The sequence below is a fragment of the Lactuca sativa genome, chromosome 4 (assembly GCF_002870075.4).
Source record: "Lactuca sativa cultivar Salinas chromosome 4, Lsat_Salinas_v11, whole genome shotgun sequence".
NCBI lineage: Eukaryota > Viridiplantae > Streptophyta > Magnoliopsida > Asterales > Asteraceae > Lactuca > Lactuca sativa.
This window is the reverse complement of record NC_056626.2, coordinates 152,576,575-152,598,341: the sequence shown is the minus strand read 5'-3', so window position 1 is coordinate 152,598,341 and position 21,767 is coordinate 152,576,575. Positions and strand designations below refer to the sequence as shown.

Sequence of the window (21,767 nt, the reverse complement as noted above, 5' to 3'; positions counted from 1 at the left end):
ACTATTTGTGTAGTTTTGTCTAATTATTACATTAAAATATTATATATAATTTAATAAAATAAAAAAAAAACTCATAAAATGACATTTGGAAAAAAGAAAAATTTAATTCAAAATAACCACAAAATGACATTTGACAAATTGAATGTTTATTTGTGACAAGTAGCAAAAAAAACTTTAATTTATTAGAGTAGAAGTATAGAGTTTCGCAAAAGGTAGGATCCAAAGTTGTTAAAATTAGTTAATTACAATCATGTGATCCTATGTAGGTAAATTTATTCCGATCTTATTTGAATTATTTTTCGGTGGGATGATTGTAGGAGCGTAATATCGATAATATATATATATATATATATATATATATATATATATATATATATATATATATATATATATATATATATATATATATATATATATATATATATATATATTTAAATATAATATTTTTTTTGGACTAACTACGTAAAATACCATTTTAGATCGTAAGATCGTAAAGTAATGTATTGTAAACGTATTTTTTATGTTTTAAAATATTTATTGTTAACTGATGGATGAATATGTAGTTTTTATGTTTTAAAATATTTTTGGTTGGATCTTACGATCCGATTCAATCTTATGATCAAGATATGCAAAATGGAAAATATTCCTATATAAAATTTTGATCTTAACAATCTTGTCCTCATATTTTTTTCTCATACCACCATCTTTCTACATTTGATATCGACACTTGTGATCTCTATTCTAATAAAGAGTCATTATTTTGCACTAAGCATCTCCACATCCTATAATTCTTCAAAATGATTTGAACTTGTTGCCCTTCTTTTGTTTTAAATTCCTACACAACCTAATATCCACATATATCATTAAATTCGAAATATCTAAAAATAAGCAATTTAAAGGAATTCAAAATTCTGTTTTTACTTCGAATACGATTTCAAATTCTGTTGACACTTGGAATTTAAATTAGAAACAATTGTAATTTCCCATTAAATTGGCACAAAGTTAAATTAGAAACAGTTGTAATATTAAAGAAAATCAAAATGTTGTTTTTACTTTAGATTCCTGGTCTCCCTATTGACGGCGGCCACAATATAAAAATAGGTATGTTTATTCCTTCATAAAATCAGGATCGGTATTTCCTTGAAAAAAAAGACAAAATAATAGAGTTTATAAGGATGTAAAATGAAAAACTGAAGAGTAAAAATGTTGCAACTTGTAAGATGCAATTAGTAACAAGACGTACATCTCTCTTCTATAATATAAAATTCTCTATTTTTATCCTAAACATTAACATTATATTATAAAATTATTATTCGTGAGGTACCCTTAAAAGTTCTATGCTTCACATGGAGAACAATTCAAAAACGTATCCCTTCGCTATGTGCGCTTAAGAGGGAGAGGACTGCATATTAGATATGTGGTGTGCATTTAGTGTGCAACAGAAGAGGAGGAATCTGATCACATTTTACTATTATCACATTCGCAAAAACCGTATGACATATTTAGATGGTGCGGAATCAATATGCCTTTAGTATCTACAATTGGCGAGTTGATTGAATTCATGGCTTAATGCATATTTAGATGGTGCGGAATCACATTTTACTTTAGATTCATTTTTCAAAATTTGAATTGAATTTCATTTGTTACAAAAAAAAAAATAATAAAAAACATAGGAAAATGTCATGTGTCAAAAAGATATTCTAAAAAACTGACACATATCATTTTTAGGTTTCATTCATTAGAAGATATATATATATATATATATATATATATATATATATATATATATATATATATATATATATATATATATATATATATATATATATATATAGAGAGAGAGAGAGAGAGAGAGAGAGAGAGTTAGGTTCAAATGTTTTTAGCAACTATTGTGTGCCTAAATGCAACAATGAGAATTCAAGGAATAACAAATAATTAACTAAATTATTAAAGGGTATTTTGGACCTTTTGTACTTTTATTTAAGGAAATTATTTAATTGAAATCATTCAATTAAGGAAATAAACTAATCATTCAATTAAGGAATTAAACTAAATATATTTGACCTAGTTATGTTTGTGGCTGAACACTTCATCATCGGCATCAACACCATCACCATCAACCTAGTTATGTTGTTGCTGCCTTCCGTTCGTTCTTCCCCTGCTTCGATCGAGTTCCTTTCGTCCCCGATCAAATGAAGACGAGAATCAGAGATGCTTTCTCTCTCCTTGCAATAGATCGACAAAACATCGGATTTCTTAAAATGCCTACGAGCCTTCGTGCTTCATTCTTTCATGTCGACGCTACTTTCATTCGTTCCTTCTTTACCCGATCAAACAAAAACACAGGACATAAAAAGCCCTAATTTCTATTAGGTTACCAGGGTTTGAGAAATCATATTCGTTCCTTCTTTACCCAATTAGGTCACTAGGGTTTGATGAATCCAACCCAGATGAATTCCAATCCGGTTCACAATTAGGGAACTAGTAGCGGATTAGGGTTGGCTAAATCGAATTCTTCCTCGTTTTCTTCGTCTTATTTGTCAAGTTTAGATCAACGAGGGTTAACAGAGAGGGGGATGGAGATTGGGCCGACGTTTGTTTTTGTCGTTGATGGTAGTTCAAGTGAGGATGAACTTCAAGCACTTAAGAATGAGTTGCTGTTGATTGTTGCACAGTTGTCGGAAAATGCCATGGTGGGGCTGATTGTTTTTGATTCAATGGTGAGGGTGTATGATCTTGGGTTTACTGAGTGTTTACGGGTGGTTGTCTTACATGGTGAACGCAAGCCTTCTTCTCGCCAGGTATTCCAAATTCGTTTCTTTTCTGTTCATTTTCATCTTCTTCTTTATCTTGCTGTGAATTATGAAGACATACTTTAGTGTTTACTGGGAATGAATGCATATGCGTGTTGATGATTCAATCACAGCTATTGAATTTTGTATTCAATCACAACTCTTGAATTATGTAATGTATTCTATTAGAATTTATTTTATATAGATGTATTCTGTTAAAATGTTTAAGAATAATTGTCAACAACAAGTACATTCTGTCAGAATTTATAGTTTTTATTCTCTTATAATGCATTGAATTTTTTAATTTTTGAAACTTGATTATGTTTTCTTTGTGGATTTAGGTTTTGAAGAGGCTAACATTGATGTGGAGAAGAGAGAAAACATAGAGAACGAGAGTGTATTATACCAGAATGTGTTATGCTACAATGTATAAAGTGTTGCTAAAAAATAATATTCTATTAGAATAGATTAGTGTTTTTGTTAAATTGTGATGTTTTTTTTTTCTTTTTTCTTTCAGAATGTTGTTATTATTCAATGAATCATAATCATACATTGTAATTATCTGGATATTATTAGTTCAAGAATTAATTTTGTGTATTCTTTTTACAATGTATTTTATAGTTTATGGTTGACATTCTGTCATGCTGACAGAATATAATCGACGAATATATTTACTAGTTTATGGTTAACATTCTACAATTCGGATAGAATAAAATCGAATTTCTAATTTTAAATTAATTTAAAATATTCAGATTTTTAAAAATAAAGGAATTAATTATCCCTAAAAATCCGAAAATTTCCTTTTTTAATATAGGTTAATTGACTAAAATGCCCTTATGCTGAAATTTGTGTGATTATATGGTATATGTTATCCTATTCTACTATCATAGACCCTCAGATCATTACCTTTGATTATATTTCATCCGATGGTCCAGATCTGTGCATTCTGTCACACAATAGTTACTGAAAACAAAATAACCTAACCCTATATATATATATATATATATATATATATATATATATATATATATATATATATATAATATATAATGTTTACAAATTTATGGAAAAATAATATAATGGATTTTCTAATAAACGTATATAAGAAGTATTAATTATAAAGAATATTATCATACTTAAATGTTAAATACATACCAAAGGGCTTGTAGCCCAGCGGTATGTCGGTATCTGGTGTTGCCCTCCCTCCTTGAGGTTGAGGGTTCAAGTCCCGTCGTGGACATATATGAAATTAAGGTGTAGTTTAGGAGTAGTTAGGGGTGCAAATGAGTCAAGCTACTTGCGAGCTACTCGAGATCGGATCGTTAAAAGCTCGACTCGAAACTGATTTTAAACGAGCTCGAGCGGAGCTCGAGCTTAATATTAAGCTTGTTTATTAAACGAGCTCGAGCTCAAGCCTATGTCACAAAGCTCGATTAGGCTCGCGAGCCTAAACGAGCCTTTATATAATATTATTTATTATTATTTATATATACTAAAATAAAAATATATCAGGGGAATTATGAATTTCGGGTATTAGTAAACGAGCTTTTTAACGAGCTCAAGCCGAGCTTAAGCTTATTTAGGCACGCCCGATAAAAACGAGTCAAGCCCGAGCCGAGCTTGTATAACTCTTTACGAGCTCGAGCCGAGCTCAGTAAAAGAAAGCTCGATTCGAGCCGAGCTCGAGCTCGAGCCTCATATAACTTAAACGAGCCCGAGCCGAGCCTGACTAGGCTCGGGCTCGGCTCAGCTCGTTTGCATCCTTAGGAGTAGGTTAGATTTGTCGTTTCAAAAAAAAAAATACATTAATTATAAAGAATAATTCTTATTGAGAAATATGAAATGCATTAATTATGGAAAACATTCTTTATAATTAATGTATTTCACATTTAATTATTGTAATTTTCTTATAATTAATGTTTTCTTATATATGTCCTTAGTCATATCTTAAAAAATTCTTTGTTTATAACATATTTTATCCAATGTCTAAACATAGATTAGGTATTCAAAACAATGTATATACTATTTTTAACTAATAATAATAAATTTATAGACAAAAGTTTTATCTTTGTAATTTAATAAATTTTTATAAATATTTGATTTTTTATTATCATTCTAAATTATCAATATTGTTTTTGTTTTTAACGGTAGTTTTCATGAGTTTTAATCTGATATAAATAATGTTAAATTAAAACATTAAAACTTCGACTATAAAAAAGAAAAAAAAAAAAAAATCTTGATTCCGGTGGCAAACAAAACATGAATCTTGATTCCTAATTACCCATCCTCCCGCCGCAGTTAACCCGCCGGTGAAAGCCGGGTTCTCTTCGTCTTATCCCCCTTTACGTCCTTCCAAACCCTAAATTTGAAACCCTATCCCTTTCCCCAAATTTCGTACATTCAATTGGTAGCATAATTGTCAGGTTTTCCGACAGAATCCCCTCTAATCTAAAACATACATTTTTCGTTGTTAATAACATAATCGAAGATGGTGTTGGCGGAGCTAGGGGGGAGCATTTCACGTGCTCTCCAGCAGATGAGCAACGCCACGATCATCGATGAGAAGGTTCTTAATGATTGCTTAAATGAAATCACTCGCGCTCTTCTTCAGTCCGATGTTCAGTTCAAGCTCGTTCGTGAAATGCAAACCAATATTAAGAAGATCGTCAATCTCGATGATCTCGCGGCAGGTCATAACAAGCGCAAAATCATCCAACAGGTAAGCGTGTGTTTGACTTCGTCTTCCTGGTTTCAAAATTGAGAAGTAACGCCTGAATTTTTAGTCTACCGATGAAGAATTGAGCATTCTCTTCTTACCTTAGGCTATATTCAATGAGCTTTGCAAGATGTTGGATCCTGGAAAACCTTCTTTCACACCCAAAAAAGGCAAACCAAGTGTCGTCATGTTTGTTGGTCTACAAGGTATTATTATGATCGTAAATCTTATACTAATTCTTCTCAAATTACATTCTTACAAATTCGGAATGATTTTAGGTTCTGGAAAAACTACAACTTGTACAAAATACGCTTATTACCACCAGAAGAAAGGTTGGAAACCAGCTTTAGTTTGTGCAGATACATTCAGGGCTGGTGCTTTTGATCAATTGAAGCAAAATGCAACAAAAGCTAAAATTCCTTTCTATGGAAGGTACATTTGCATCCATAGTATCCTAAACATATTTCCAGTTACTTACTATCAGATTCTTGATTACCATTTTTCAACAGCTATATGGAGTCAGACCCTGTGAAAATTGCTGTGGAAGGTGTAGAAAGATTCAAGAAAGAAAATTGTGATCTTATTATCGTTGATACTAGTGGTAGACATAAACAAGAAGTTGCTCTTTTTGAAGAGATGCGTCAAGTTTCTGAAGCAACAGTATGTTATTACTCAAATTGATTATTACTTTATAAATTTAATTTCCTATTAGAAAATGATAAAAAATGGTATTTGTAAATGTTATAGAAACCAGATCTTGTTATATTTGTGATGGATAGTAGCATTGGTCAAGCTGCATTTGACCAAGCTCAAGCTTTTAAACAAAGTGTTGCTGTTGGAGCTGTAATTGTTACTAAAATGGATGGACATGCAAAGGGAGGTGGAGCTCTTAGTGCGTAAGTGTATATGATGGAATTGAAGGAAGGAATGGAATCATACATTCCATTCCATTCCATTATCTTACAAATTTTTTCTTGTTTCTCAGAGTTGCAGCAACAAAAAGTCCAGTAATTTTTATTGGAACTGGAGAACATATGGATGAATTTGAAGTTTTTGATGTTAAACCATTTGTCAGCCGTCTTTTAGGTTCTGATATTTTCTTCTTATATTTATATTTCCATTCCATGTGAATATGTAATTAAATTATATTTTCAAAATTTGAATTTATTATTAGGAATGGGTGATTGGTCTGGATTCATGGACAAGATTCATGATATTGTTCCAATGGATCAACAACCGGAGCTTCTACAGAAGCTTTCAGAAGGAAATTTCACATTAAGGATTATGTATGAACAGTTTCATAATATTCTCAAAATGGGTCCCATCGGCCAGGTTCATCTTTTGTATTTAGTAAATAGACTATAATACCCTTTGAGTAAACATAATTTTTTAAAATCATAGGTTTTCTCAATGCTTCCGGGGTTTAGTTCAGAGTTAATGCCAAAGGGTCAAGAGAAGGAAAGTCAAGCAAAAATCAAACGATACATGACAATGATGGACTCAATGACTGATGAAGGTGGAAATATAAATATTTTTTAAACATTAAAATTAAATAATTAATTTGTGGGATTTGATTTTGTAGAGTTGGATAGCATGAATCCGAAGCTGATGAACGAGTCAAGAATGATGAGGATAGGGAGGGGATCGGGTAGACAAGTGAGGGAAGTGATGGAGATGTTGGAAGAATATAAAAGACTTGCAAAGATTTGGAGCAAAATGAAAGGACTTAAGATTCCTAAAAAAGGGGAAATGAGTGCTTTGTCTAGAAACATGAATGCACAACATATGAGTAAAGTTCTTCCTCCACAAATGCTAAAGCAAATTGGAGGAATGGGTGGATTGCAAAATTTGATGAAGCAAATGGGTTCGAATAAGGATATGATGGGCATGTTTGGAGGAGCTGGAGATAAATAATAAGTAAATCTTTTAATTAATTAATTAATTAATTATTCTCTTAAATCTTTTATTTTATAGTGTAATTGTTATTTCAGGCTAAAGTCCTATAGGAGGCAATTGATTGTTAAGAAATTTGAGTTTTTTTTTTTTTTTTTTTTTTTAATCTTTTGAGAGAGCATGTTGCTCAACCTTTGTAAGTACCATGAATGTGTTTATGATGTACATGTTTTTTTTTAATCATTTGTCACCTTTTGAATTTATGCAGTTTGTTAGCAAGATTAGTTAGTTTTTTTAGTTGTTAAATCGTTATATTTTTAACCGTTTTTTTTTTCTTTCAATTATTTGGTTTTGATATCAATATAAAATACAGAAAACAACACTTTTACTATTTTGTTTATTTAACAATTTATTTATTTCATAAAATAGTTCAACCATAATATTGATTATAAAGTAGTTATTATGATTATTATAAATTTTAGTTTGTTATTACAGTTACTATAATAATAATAAATGTCTTGGTTTTTGATACCTAAGGACTTATAGTCTAGTGGTATCCAATGATGTCCTTACTTTTTGAGGCTAAGAGTGAAGTTTCATTATGAACATAGGTGGATTTTAGTAGTTTATGAGTAAATTAGATTTGTCATTTCAAAGAAAAAAAATCAATATATTGTTGTTGGAATTAATTTTACCTTTTTAAGCATGGATCATAATTCTTATTGCTATAAACCACAAAATTAGGGGAAAAACATCAAACACATAAAAAGAGAAAAAAAAAATGTGTGATCATATATAAATATACAACTAAAGACATAAGATCCTAAAAAGAATAATATAACATAAGATCCTAAAAAGAATAATATAAGTATCATGACGTCCTACCTAATTCAATGATGACACTTAACGAAACTTTTTGTTGCTTGCAACATACAATGCTCGATTTCAAGTTGTATGTAAGAATTTTTTAGACTCGACTATATAACAAATACTAAAAAGGCAGGATTTGATCAGTTAAAGATCTTAAGATCCTAGTCCGGATTTTAAGATCTCAGTACATGTATACTTGCTTCAGATAGATGTTTATAAACAGCGATATAATTTTTCACTTGTAGGATGAGATGTAATGGTCCACATCAAGATCTTAACAACCATGCTTCAAATAACTCATGGCCTTATTTATACTATTAAGTAGTAATATTAACATAACCTTTTTCATTACCTTAATGATCATGGATCAACATGAGCTCAACTAAATAGTAAATATTATTACATTCGTTTACATATCTCACAAGAGTCTTTATGCATTATTACATCATTATGTCATTCTTCAACATTGTCCTCGAGAGTATTCCCATGCTTTTTACTCATAGCATGACGGGTGATGGAGTTGATTTGTTTTCTCAACTTTGCATTCTCAATTAAAATATTACCAAACAACTTCCTTAAATCATCATCTTCATTTGCACAATTTTCACCAACCACTTGTACCTGTTAAAATCATCAGATACAAGAATACTTAACAGGCTTAATGTATTAAGTACTTCATCTACACAGCTATACATGCTGTTTTTTTTTTACTTAATCTGGATAGAATGACTTAATGGAACCCTGAACATTTACCTCTTCAAGTAAAAGATCGATTTGAGTATCAGATATTTCCAACACATCAATGACATTTGATGAAGAAGCATTCATTATCAATTTATCATCTTCAACAAGAAATTTGGCACTACATTCTTGAAGCTGATTGCAAAGAATTTCACATTCATTCAAAAATGTCGCTTTAGAAGCATTTCCATCTTCCCATTTTTGCTTCTCCTTCTGGTTTACATCCATATAATGCACAAGAAATTTTATATAACAAATTCATATAATGATTATTAATTCCTTCAAACACCATTTGTTAAACACAAAATTGCAATTCTTTTATGTTATGAAAACATTGTTTGCATAAAAGAAGAAAGAAAAAAATCCATATACTAAAAGTTACCTCTAATTCAACTTTTTCTTCCAGACATTTGTTAAGTTCCTCCTTTAGTTCTGAATGTGATGTTCTAAGAGAGTTGACTTCCTCAATATCTGATTTTGACTTCAATTCCACCTCATCTTTCTCTTTCCTCAAAATCTCAATCTCTTTCATCAACATTTCATTCTTTTGGATCATGGTTTCTTTCATTGATTCTGCATATGCCCTAGCCTCCTAATATGTATATTATTTCCAACACATTATTCACCATGAAAATTACAGAAAAAAAAAAAGGGTTCATGTGACAAAAATAAATAAATACTTATACCTGTTCAGTTGTCACTCTCAACTCCAATTCTCTACACTTTGTTTGAAGCTCTTCCATATCGATGATATTTTCTCCAATTGAATTATTAATACCTCTCTCAGATACATTTTCTATGGTAATTTCATCATAGTTTTCCTCTTCAGGAGCACTATGATCAGATGTTTCATGGGCACAATTATTGTCCATGTCAGCATATTCATTCTGATTCAACTCACAACATGCTGAAATACAAATAAAGTAGTTTATTATACAAATAAGTAAAATCACTTGAGTTTTGTAGCACTTATAGCTAATTTTATACTTAAAAGAAGAGAAAGTGTATAATCAATATTCAATAATCGTTTGTAGTTAATCCATTTTAAAATGTTTATTATGTTTAATAGAGTGAATATTACACTTGTACATATTTTCAATTCATCATATGTATTAATGAAAAAAAAAACACTTATATCAATACTAGCTAAATAATATTAGATTTACATAATAATAAAATATTCTACAAGCAACAAGATATAAATCTTAAAGACAACTATTATCCTGCCATTTTTAAGGAAAATTGAATAAATACATCTAAGTAAAGATTTAACAAATAACTGCTGGAAGGTAAAACACGATTGAAATTTTCACAAAAATGAAACAAAAGAGTATAGATTTTCATAAGAAAGGAACAAAAATGAAAGGTATAGTGATTATAGTGTCATTATACTTCTTAAAAAATGTTTAAGGTAGCTATGTGGAACAAATGTAAAACTTGATTACTATTAAATGAAATTGCCCTTAAAAAGAAATAGAAAAATACCTTCCCTTGCAGCTGCTTCTAACTCCAAAAATATAGCCACATGAGCAGTTCTAGAAACATCAATATCAGACAATAGCTTTGTCATCCAACCCTCCAAAGCACACATTCGCTGTAACAATTTAAATCAATTAAGGATATAATGTAACAAATCTCATAGATTTATAAAAAACAGGATTGAAAAACTTGTGAAGAAAGAACATACATTTACCAAAACTTTCTTGCTTCTTGTTTTCAAAAGACTCTTTGGGGGATGTGGGGGCAAACTTTTCTTAGGAAATTCCTTTTTGAGCTGCAAAAAGAAATGACATATTAGAAAATGATAATGTTTGGAAACCAAAAAGATAATAAATTCTTGAAGAACCTCAGAATATAGGTTCAAGAAGTCGTTAAATCTTCTTGGAACTGTTCGAGTTGTGGTGATTCCTTCTGGTGATTGTATACCAACTTTAACACCATAAAACTGCATGAAGAACATAAACATCAACATGTATCACATCATAAATTCAATCACATAGATACACTAAGAAACTAGCTAAGTACATGTTATGATAAGATTCCAATGTTGTTAAATCACTTGGATTCGTATTTCGTTGATTAATAATCAGAAAGGCATACCACAGAAGAGCCAGCAGACGCTTCGCTACTCAAAGAAGGAATTGTGACACAGTAACTCCATCCTTTGTGTAAATCATGAGGCCAAACAGAGTTTCTGCCTTCCTGCATAGAGATTTCTAGTTCTATGAATGAAATTTAGAGGTTTTTAACTGGAATTGAAATTTCGAAAATTCAACAGAAGCTCAATGGATTTCAAAGCATGAGAAAATTACAGAGACGCCTATAAATACATGAACATAGCTATCTGAGAGAGGGGGTAAATGATAATCATACCCAATTCAGAGGAGGTAGACTCCAGTCCATGCCTAAAGGAAGAGGAGAAGTGCCGTCATGGCGGTGCTTCGGCGGGCTGCTAGGGGTTTTGCTTGGGGACCTCTGCCTCGGCCGCGGCGGCGGCCTTCTTCTGACATAGATATCATCATCATAATCAGTTGCGGGTGCCATCCGAGAAATCGAATTTCCATAGATTGAACCGTTGATCGCCGGATCAGAAAAACCGTAATCGTAGAAAGATACATCGTATCCGTACATACTCATGGTGATCTTGGACTCCTTTTTAACAATTTCGTAGCTGCCGTCTTCGTTTCGCCGATTACGCCCGACTGCAATGGTGTAAGAAGCTTACTGTTTCCTCCTGCTCTCTCACTGAAGAATGGTCAAATAGTATTGGTCTATTGGAATGCGCCGAAGGGGGGATGATCAGTTTAGATTGAAAGACCACATTGATTTCGTTTTTCAGATTTAATAAATAAATATGAAATAAGGTTTCGTAATGTGATTTTGTTTTTCAGAATAATAATAAAATACTTTGATAAATAGAAATTTTTTTGGATAATGAATTTAACATGGTGTTGACTAAGGTTGTCAAAATCGAGATCTTATTTGAAATCGTTTTAGATTTTGCAAAATCGTGATAGTAAGATTTGATCGGTATCGAAAGATTATATCAAAATGAACTCATATTCAAATTTGTTCGTAAGATAGTGTAATCAACTTTAACTTCTTAAGCATCACCTATATTTTTGGTTGCTACAAACTATAACATTAAGAATAAAACATTTTATTTAGAAATAAGATCATTTTGATCATGTCCAAGTAAGACATAAGATTATTATGGTTGTGTTCTATCTAACTCGAGATGAATTGATAAAACAGTGATGCTCTGGAAGACTTTTTGCCACTTGTGATGTTTGATTTCAAGTTAAATAGTCGATTTTTTATACTCGGGCTATATAATAAAACTATAAGAGGTGAGATCAGAATCGTAGTGTGATCAGGATCGTTTTTCACCTATATGATCTTAAAATCGTAAGATCAAAATCGAGATTTTAACAACCTTGGTGTTGACGATTGACGATGTGGTTAAAGTCAAAACCACCCACAAAGTGCATCACTTCTTGAACAAATGTACATCTAGTAAAATAAGAAGAAAACTCCATTTGTTTCCTTGTTGCCTCTCGTTATTTTCATTTTCAAACTCGACGATCACAACCTACCAAGGAAAAAATAAAATTGTAGCCTCTCTTTTCTCTCTAAATCAATCACATATACTTGATTTTCTATCCCTCGCCTTCAAATTGCAGGCCTTTTTTTTAATCTTTTTTATCTTTTTTTCAAATTGTAGATGTGGGTTTGTGAAGTTGCGATGAAGGTTGATCGGTGGTAGTATAAATGTTGATGTTAGGTGTGGCTCTTTGAGTTAGGTTATGAATATGGATATATTTTTTTTTGGAGAATGGAAACGGCAGCGGTGAAGGGTATGTGGTGATAATGGTGGAGGTTCAAGTGTATGTTTGGTCCAAACAACATGAAAGAGGTGCGAGCTAAAGGAAGAAAGCATTTGGAAAGAGAGGAGAATGACAAAGAAGGGAAAAGAAGAGTGTACGGACATTCTCGGACCGAATCAAATGTAGAGTTTTCTCTATCAATTATCAAACATGTTGACCAGAGTCAGACAAAAACGTCTGGACCGAAATCAAACATCCCTTTAAAAGGGTAACATTATTCTCGTTTTGTAAGTTTTTTTAAACAGAAAATTTAATTTACTCATAAATTACTTATATTTCCACATATGTCCTAGAAGAGATTTGAACCCTCGTCCTCAAATAGGGAAGCAACACCTAAAATCATATCTATGAATAAATATATTTTTTTAAACTAATTCATTGAAAGCATGACAACCTCCATCCACAACCCACCGCTGGATACCATTTATCCGTTTTGCTTTAGGCTATGAGGTGTATTCCATCGTACAGTGTGATAGGGTGAGGTGGCCGTTTCACCACAAGTAGGAATACCACACCCTGGGTGCGGTGAGAGTGAAGTGTTTCAGCATGCAGATCTCTCTCTCTCTCTCTCTCTCTCTCTCTCTCTCTCTCTCTCTCTCTCTCTCTCTCTCTCTCTAGAATATCTTAATGTTTGGTGAAGTAAGGAGTGACCATTTCCTATGTTTTGAAAGGTGAAAATGAAATATGATTGAACCCCAACCTTATTTTTTATCCAAAGACCAAAAGCCTTTTTGGTCTCATCGGTGACATCAACACCGCTTTCCAATGAATTTAGGTTTCTTCACTCTTATTTTTCCATCTCAATTTTCATGGCCTAAATCATGAGAATCAAAAGATGCCGATTTAAATTACACGACTCCCACGTCTCACTTCTTTAGGACGATGGGCAACTGCTTTGGAGAAAAAAATGGATTTACTATCCTCTCCCCCCTCTCCACATTTAGAAGGCATTATTCACATCAAGATGCAACAAAGGCCATGAATTTTGTGTTAATAATGCTAAAAACAATTTAATTGTGACGAATTTAACTACCGGTGAAAAAGTATCCAAAAATTCTAACACGTTTTTTGTTGATTAAATCCCTTAACACCCATTTTTATAAGTATTAATTATTTAACTCTAAAGCTACTTTTAATTCTTCATTCATAGCCTCTTTCCATTCTAAGGATTAGAAAGTTTCATTATAAAATTTTGACTCGTATTGTGTGGATAATGCTGAAGTATAAGCTTGATATTTAGGTGATAAACTACGTGAGTAAGAAATAACACTTGAAATAGGACACCTAGTGTTTGGCTCATAATTCGTATTTTGAACAATATTGCAGTAATAATTTTGTAAGCAAGAAACACGAAATACAACTTCTATGATGTTTGTTGAAATGTAACAAAAAGGAATGTTGCTCAATGTGACTAGTTAGTAAACCCTTAAGGATCAGTTGATCATTTGGAGCAAGTTGATGTAACTCGGAGTCATCAATGTTGGTGATTTTAGTGCCACCATGGCATTTTAAGTAATTGGAACTAACATGTGAGCTAAAGGGCTTCATAATTTGTACTTTAATATATGTACGGAGTGCACGCATGTATAAGATTGAATTAGAAGCCGGTTCGACGACTAGTTGGGGGTCCGGGGGCAGCACCCCGGGTCCGGGGTTTCCAAAGGGGCAACGCCCCTAGCAGAGTCCAAGGGGCAGAGCCCCTGGCTGGGGTCCCTAATGACGATGATTATGGTAAAACTAATGAAACTCGTTAGTTTTGTAACCTTAAATCCTCATTAAATCCAGAATAACATTACTTGCTTCCAAAACAACTAATGACGGCCCAACCCTAATGAAACTCTAATATTGTTTAATATATAAACAACCCTTCCTCTACAGAAGAGGGTTACGATTTTAAGCTCTCGTTTTTCATCATACTTTCACAGAATCCTCTAGTTTATTGTCTTACGTTTTCTGTGCCTATAAACGTAAGTGTCCACTTAGATTATCCTAGGCTGAATTTCTTGTAACCCAGGCATATGATAGAAATATCAATTCGGAAAGTGATATCACGATCCAAGTTGGTATCCAGATCTCCACCACAAACCCTAAATTTTCCCTACAATCAAATGTAGGATCGTACGCAAAATGAACAAATTAATAACAATGTTACGTTTTTTTCTTGAACTTTTATATTGATAACAACGCCGTGAAAAATAAGTTGTTATTAAATCGATAAAATGATAGATCATAAACTACATTCTTGTGTTTTGCCAATAACCATGTGTATGCAAAAGTGGTCCAAAGATGTAAATGATTTTCGTTTTAAGATTTTCCACAAGCTGCTCAACTAAATATATTATTACATTCCTTTACATATCTCCACAAGTATTTTCAATAGTAAGTGTAGATTACATTATCGTTATTTCATTTAACAGGTTTACTAAGAGCATGACTAATCACAGAATTCACTTGTTCTCTCAACTTTGCATTCTCAATTAAAATATCACCTAACAACTTCCTCAACTCATCATCATCATCATCTTCATTATCATTGTCGCCATCTTCACCAACAACCCCTGCCTGTTAAATACCCGTATCCATAACAATATTTAAAACGCGTACCAAATTCGTAACAAAAATTAAAACTTAGGCCAAAAGTGTAAATTTAGTTACCTCTCCTGCAAGTATAAGACCAATTTGGGTATCGGATGTTTCCAACACATCAATGGTATCTGATAGTGATACACAAGTATCCACCATTAATTTATCTTCTGAAATTTTACTAAAAGATTTAACTTTCAATTCCATCTCTTCTTTCTCTTTCCTCAAAATCTCAATCTCTTTCATCAACATTTCATTCTTTTGGATCATGGTTTCTTTCATTGATTCTGCATATGCTCTAGCCTCCTAATATGTATTATATTATTTCCAATACATTATTTGCCATGTTTACAAAAAGGTCTAAAAAGTAAATTTACCTGTTCAATTGTCAATCTCAAATCCAATTCCATACACTTTCTTCGAAGCTCTTCCATGTTTTTGTTGCTTTGAATTCTGGTTTCAAGTTCCATTTCCAAATCTTTGACTTTTGTTGTGAAGTATTGTCTTGCAACAGTTTCTTCATTTAATCTTCTAATCAGATCTTCAATGTTTACACCATTTTGTTCACTTTTTAACCCCGAATTGGAATCTCTTTCATCATCATCATCATGATTTGTATTTACATTTGAAGCATCAGTGAAATGTTTCTTGATTGAATTAAGTTCATCAGAATTTTCCTTTTCGAGAGTTGAAGAAGTAAGATCAGATGTTTCATAGGAAGAACTATTGTCCATGTCAGCAGGATCATTCTGATTCAACTCATTGCATGCTGAAATACCAATCGAATAGTTTATACAATTATATAAAATATTAAATTTATTATTTAATAGTTAAAAGAAATAGAAAGAGAAACATGCCTTCTCTTGCAGCTGCTTCTAACTCCAAAAAGATTGCCACAGGAGCACTTCTGGACACATCAATATCTGACAATAGTTTTGTCATCCAACACTCCAAAGCACAAATTCTCTAATAAAACATTAAGAATCATATAACAAATCTTATGAGTTTATTTATATAAATAAAAAAAAAGGATGCAAAAACTTGTGAAAAAAGAGCTTACATCTACCAAAACTTTCTTGCTTTTTGCTTTCACAAATCTCTTTGGGGGAGGTCGGGGCAAATTTTTCTTAGGATATCCCTTTCTCAGCTGTAAAAAGAAATGAAATATTAGAAAAATGATAATTTTTGGAAACCAAAAAGATAATAAATTCTTGAAGAACCTCAGAATATAGGTTTAAGAACTCGTTAAATCTTCTTGGAACTGTTCGAGTTGTGGTGATTCCTTCTGGCGATTGTATACCAACTTTAACACCATAAAACTGCATGAAGAACATAAAAAATCAATATGTATCACGTCATAAATTCATGAAATTATCACATAGATACAGTAAGGAACTAGCTAATTACATGTTAAATTACTTGGATTCGTATTTCATTAACTGATAATCAAAAAGACATACCACAGCGTCCGAAGAGCCAGCAGTCGGTATGCCACTGATCAAGGAAGGAATTGTGACACAGTAACTCCATCCTTTGTGTAAATCATGTGGCCAAACAGAGTTTCTGCCTTCCTGCATAGAGATTTCTTATTTCTAGTTCTATGAATGAAATTTTTAGGTTTAGAATTGGAATTGGAATCATCGAAAACATGATAAACTTGTTGAAATGCACATAGGTATCGAAGTACCCAAATAAGAGGGGCGAAACTCCAGTCCATGCCTAGAGGAAGAGGAGAAGTGCCGTCATGGCGGTGCTCCGGCGGCCTGATGCAATAAAGCCCATCATCATGCTCAACTGCGGCTGCCAACCGAGAAAGTGAATCTCCATAGAGGGAACCGGAGATCGCCGGATCAGAAGAACCGTAATCGTAGAAAGATACATCACTCATCGTGTTCTTGGACTCCTTTTTAAAAATAAAAATAAAAAATTTAAATTTAAAAAATCGCAGCTGTCTCTTCGTTTGGATAGTGATGTTATTTTCTATCGCAACACCATATTGATTTTGTTTAGTAGATGTAATAAAACCAAGTTATATAATTGTTCTACTTATATATAATTTATCAGTTTTTACTTTCGTGTGCCATTTGTGATCGTTTGGAGTTTAAGAATTTTTTTTTCTTTTTTTTTTATCAAAACTAAATGAAAGTTAATAGTCAGAGTTGTGAAAAGTATAGTTTTTATTTATTATATAAGTTTTTAAAATATATAAAATGACGATTAAAATAGAATGTATTAATTTTATTAAGGACAATTCTGTAAATTGATGAAAAATCTATTAAGGACAATTCTATAAATTGATGAAAAAACTAAATAGTTTTTTTTAAACGTTACATAAATTAGTTTTTAGATTTTAATTTATTTATTTAAAATTTAAACAAAAAGCTAAAAATTTGTATTTTCAAGCAAAACTTTTGTTTAAATCGAGTTTTTTTTGTTAGAAACTAAAAGTTAAAGCTATCTAAGCTTGTTGCCAAAACATTATAAATCTATGTATTTCAAGTTAATTTAATTGTATAGCTATAATTTATTTTTTTTAACCTGAAATCTAATATAATTTTAAACCATTTTGAAGATACATAACCATTTGCCATGTTTTTATATATATTTTGTGCAAACAATGATGGGAACTTGGTAAGGTTGGAAATAGTCTAAAACTCTAAAATACTAACAAAGGTTTAACTTTGTTACTAATACATAAGAGACTACACTGTTAATACTAAAAAACTAACAAGTCAAATACAAATTCATTTGGAAACTAAAACCAACACTTAATATCAATGTTTAGCGACAAATAATCATTTTCTTATTCTCCTTATAATGCATTCACACATGGCATGACATGTTTATAATATGTAACACTTTCTAAAAAAGCAACAAAATACATTTAAATGTGCAAAATATTTACTTGTTAAAACGACAAACTTTGCAAAAGAATATAGGAGTTGGTTTTGGCTAATTATGTTTTTTTTTTTCTCATTTCCCATGTTTCAACACTCTTCATATAGTCACTAGTTTGATTACTTAATGAGTGTGTTGTCACCTTTGAAGTGGCACACATGGACTAACTCATCATAGTCACCGTTCACCATTGCATGTCCAAATGTTATAGTGTTACATTTATTTGCTCTCCATTTCATGTCCAAATGTTATAATGTTACATTTATTTATGGAACCAAGAAGCCATAACAAACAAAATTAATCATTTGTTGTTGTAAGGGCATCCGTAGGTGTAACATCCGTGTTCCAGGTAATTTTCCATTTTAACTTAAAGTTTAAAAAAGTTGCAATTTGGTCCTTACGCAAGCGTACCCCTAGTAGGTATGCCATATGTAACTCATTAAGTGGATGACGAGGTTCCTTTGAGTACGTTGGGTGTACTTTAGTGGTACGCATGACGTACTCATGAAGGTCCCAAACCCTAATTTTTAGGGTTTGGACCATATTTAAAGGACATTATGCCTTTGATACCTTTCTTACCCTCAATCTCTACAAAATTCATTAGAAAACTACAAAAGCTAATTTATAGTATAGTTTTAACAATAAAAAACTTTCATTTTTCTCATTGAATAGTTCGATGACCGTTGAACTCCAAATCCATTGAATGCCAATATGACATCTAACTATGATAGAGTTTACTCTATGGAATGATAACTAGACGTGCCACCTCATTCAGCTCCTTTATTGAACTCGCCGTTGTGGATGCTCTAAATATGCTTGAGGAAATACATGCAAATATTAAATGAAAAGGAAGGTGCATACAATGTTTATAATACATTATTGTCAACATTGACAAGATGTGAATGTCTTTTGTAGACCAAATATACCAAGTTATAACAATAATTCCTTTATGTTAATTTGTACTTTCAACACCAAATGTTTCTTTTGTATCTTCAAGTAATTGTAATCTTTTGTGTTTGTATTCATGTCTTCATGGTTTGTTTGTATTCATGTCTTCATGGTTGGATATCTCTTAAGGTGAATATGCTTCTTTCATTATTCTCAATTCACATAACTGTAACAATAATTTTTCTCTCTTTTTTCATCCGTCCTAACTACAACACGTGGAAACTCATTTTAATATTTTTTAAACCCATTCAATTTATTTATCTATTTTCTTTTTAAAAATAAACATTTAAGAATTTGGTTGTACAGCCCAACAACAGGGCGGTGTAGCCGGATATGCAACCCTTAACTCGTTGAGAAAATTATGCGACTCCGTTCACACCTACTGGTGGAGTCAATCCCTCCCAACCCACTTGTAACATCATTGTTACATCAAAATTTCTGCCTCTTCTTGTTTCTAACCCTCTCATCTCACAACACATTGAAAACTTGCTTACTATAAATCGAACAATCTTGGGAACTTATATCTAAAAGTCTCATCACCAAGCCATACATGTTATTCAAAGAGTAGAAACATCGTTATCGACTTTCTTTTTACAAAAGACATAAGGTCAACTCCATTCTCCCGAAGATAAGTAATAGCATCGATAATGTGAATACATGTAGAAGTTTTATAACCCGGAGGAACACGACTAAGAAACCCATGCACATCAAGAATCGACTTTACCACCCGAACCCACAGAGCATCCTGATTAGCCCGAAATCCCCGGATCCATTTAAACACAAGTGATCCATTAAGCGCAAAAAAACTACTAACTCCAAGACCACCCTTCTTTTTAAAAGTCATCACTTTCTCCCAACTCACCCAATACATTTTATTTTCTTCCATCTCAGCACCTAAGAATAACTTGCTTCTAAAGAACTCTAACTTATTCAAAACACCAATTGCAACATTGCATTTAACAAAGACACATAATAAATCGGTAAAGAGCAAAGAACTTCAACAAAGTCAACCGACCCCTAATAGAAAGAGTTTTCTCCTTAGGTTAAGAGAATGCATTTAGACTCCTTAATTTCTTGATTGCAGAATTAGGTATTGTTTCACAAAAAAATCCAACGCAACGATAATACATACTTAATATGTCAAATATATGTTAATGTTATTTGATTGCAATTTAAAAATATAATCATCGTTGTTGACATATGAGAATCCGAAAACACATATAAATTGATCATGCCACATAAGATAAACATGCACCTAAACACACGAGCAAGCTATCAATCCATTATAGCAACAATATAATGTTTTTGTCGAATAAAGTAACACATTAATTGCATGATAATGTATTTACTTTCCTTAAACAACCTTACATCTCAACGATCTAATATTAATATCACCATCAATCCATAACCATAAACATATACATCATACCTAGTATTTCTCATGGTTAGGCCTATAAACCCTTGGCTTGATCTGTCACACATGACTAAAACAAAAAATAACATGTATTGTGATTAACATGAATTGGACCGAAACAAAAATCAATATTTATGATACATATTCTGACTTTTTGTGTTATTAGAAAGATGTATAGTAATACATGCCATTGATTCATTCTCGATCTCTGCTTAAAAGAATTGAATGTTTTCTTTATCTTCGTCATCGTAAATAGATTTAGATCTAGTTATGCCCCTTTAACCCGTTACAAACCAGTATAGTATCTTCATGCCTAGTCAAGTCAAATATGATCTTATGTTACAAACAAAACCTTATAATACAAGAAGTTATTTCATTGAGGCAAATTGTTTATGGGATTTGATATTTCTACTTGTGTTTTTGATCAACGCTCTTAACAACGTGCTTTTGACTTTTATACATTTATTATGATTCTTTTTTCAATTAAGATTAAAGATATATAAATTAAAAACATTTTATTTTCAAGTGAATGAATCAAAACAATAATTAGATTCCTATGAGTATGCTAATTAGTAATTTATAAACAAATCCTTCATATGGTTAGACCTTCGAACTCTTTCACTTTATAATTCAAGATTCTTTTTAAATGATTAAAACTTAAAAAAATACAAGTCTAACTTATTTAGCTAACACTTTTTTTTTAACAATAAAGTCATTGACATATACTAAGGCTGGAGGGAGTGGTGTCACTGAAACCGCACTCCCTCCTATGCCACGTAGATGCCAACTCATATTTTTTTTTTCCCATTTTATCAATTTGAAACCACAAGGTGAGAGTGGGAAAACGGTTACAAAAGAGAAAAAAATGATTGGTTGAGAGAGGAGAGAGAGAGCAAGTAAAAGAGGAGAGAGAAAGGGGAGTGCACCCTGGAAGGGCGCAGTGCGGCCTAGACCACACCCAGGGGGTGATGTACGTGATGATGTGCAGCCTAGACCGCATCCACTCCCTCTGGTCTAAGGGGATG

The 21,767-nt window shown here is 31.9% G+C and overlaps 3 protein-coding genes across 6 annotated transcripts; 1 reads left to right on the top strand and 2 right to left on the bottom strand.

Annotated features, from left to right (window-relative positions):
• Positions 1-5,021: 5,021 nt before the first annotated feature.
• Positions 5,022-7,664, top strand: LOC111898893 (signal recognition particle 54 kDa protein 2). Of its 2 annotated transcripts, none has more exons than XM_023894782.3 (9): positions 5,022-5,511; positions 5,615-5,714; positions 5,787-5,940; positions 6,018-6,168; positions 6,256-6,404; positions 6,494-6,594; positions 6,683-6,840; positions 6,910-7,024; positions 7,091-7,664. In XM_023894782.3, exons 1-9 carry the CDS (start codon positions 5,281-5,283, stop codon positions 7,420-7,422), a joined length of 1,491 nt encoding a protein of 496 aa, XP_023750550.1. In that variant the 5' UTR covers positions 5,022-5,280; the 3' UTR covers positions 7,423-7,664. The 2 variants fall into 2 exon arrangements, with proteins under 2 accessions (XP_023750550.1, XP_023750551.1); XM_023894783.3 differs by having other exon boundaries at positions 5,371-5,511; positions 5,576-5,714.
• Positions 7,665-8,545: 881 nt separating this feature from the next.
• LOC111898894 (PX domain-containing protein EREX) lies at positions 8,546-11,832 on the bottom strand. Its single transcript, XM_023894784.2, has 9 exons — positions 11,386-11,832; positions 11,113-11,214; positions 10,859-10,957; positions 10,700-10,786; positions 10,498-10,606; positions 9,699-9,919; positions 9,395-9,604; positions 9,025-9,225; positions 8,546-8,892 (listed from the first exon to the last, which is right to left on the bottom strand). The coding sequence occupies exons 1-9, from the start codon at positions 11,647-11,649 to the stop codon at positions 8,725-8,727; spliced, it is 1,461 nt and encodes a 486-aa protein (XP_023750552.1). The 5' UTR covers positions 11,650-11,832; the 3' UTR covers positions 8,546-8,724.
• Positions 11,833-15,221: 3,389 nt separating this feature from the next.
• Positions 15,222-17,496, bottom strand: LOC111898896 (PX domain-containing protein EREL1). Of its 3 annotated transcripts, none has more exons than XM_042901189.2 (8): positions 17,170-17,496; positions 16,943-17,053; positions 16,703-16,801; positions 16,543-16,629; positions 16,340-16,448; positions 15,860-16,251; positions 15,555-15,613; positions 15,222-15,461 (listed from the first exon to the last, which is right to left on the bottom strand). In XM_042901189.2, the coding sequence occupies exons 1-8, from the start codon at positions 17,368-17,370 to the stop codon at positions 15,401-15,403; spliced, it is 1,119 nt and encodes a 372-aa protein (XP_042757123.1). In that variant the 5' UTR covers positions 17,371-17,496; the 3' UTR covers positions 15,222-15,400. The 3 variants fall into 3 exon arrangements, with proteins under 3 accessions (XP_042757123.1, XP_023750554.1, XP_023750555.1); XM_023894786.3 differs by having other exon boundaries at positions 15,555-15,788; positions 17,170-17,493; XM_023894787.3 differs by having other exon boundaries at positions 15,555-15,788; positions 16,943-17,080; positions 17,170-17,308.
• Positions 17,497-21,767: the final 4,271 nt, after the last annotated feature.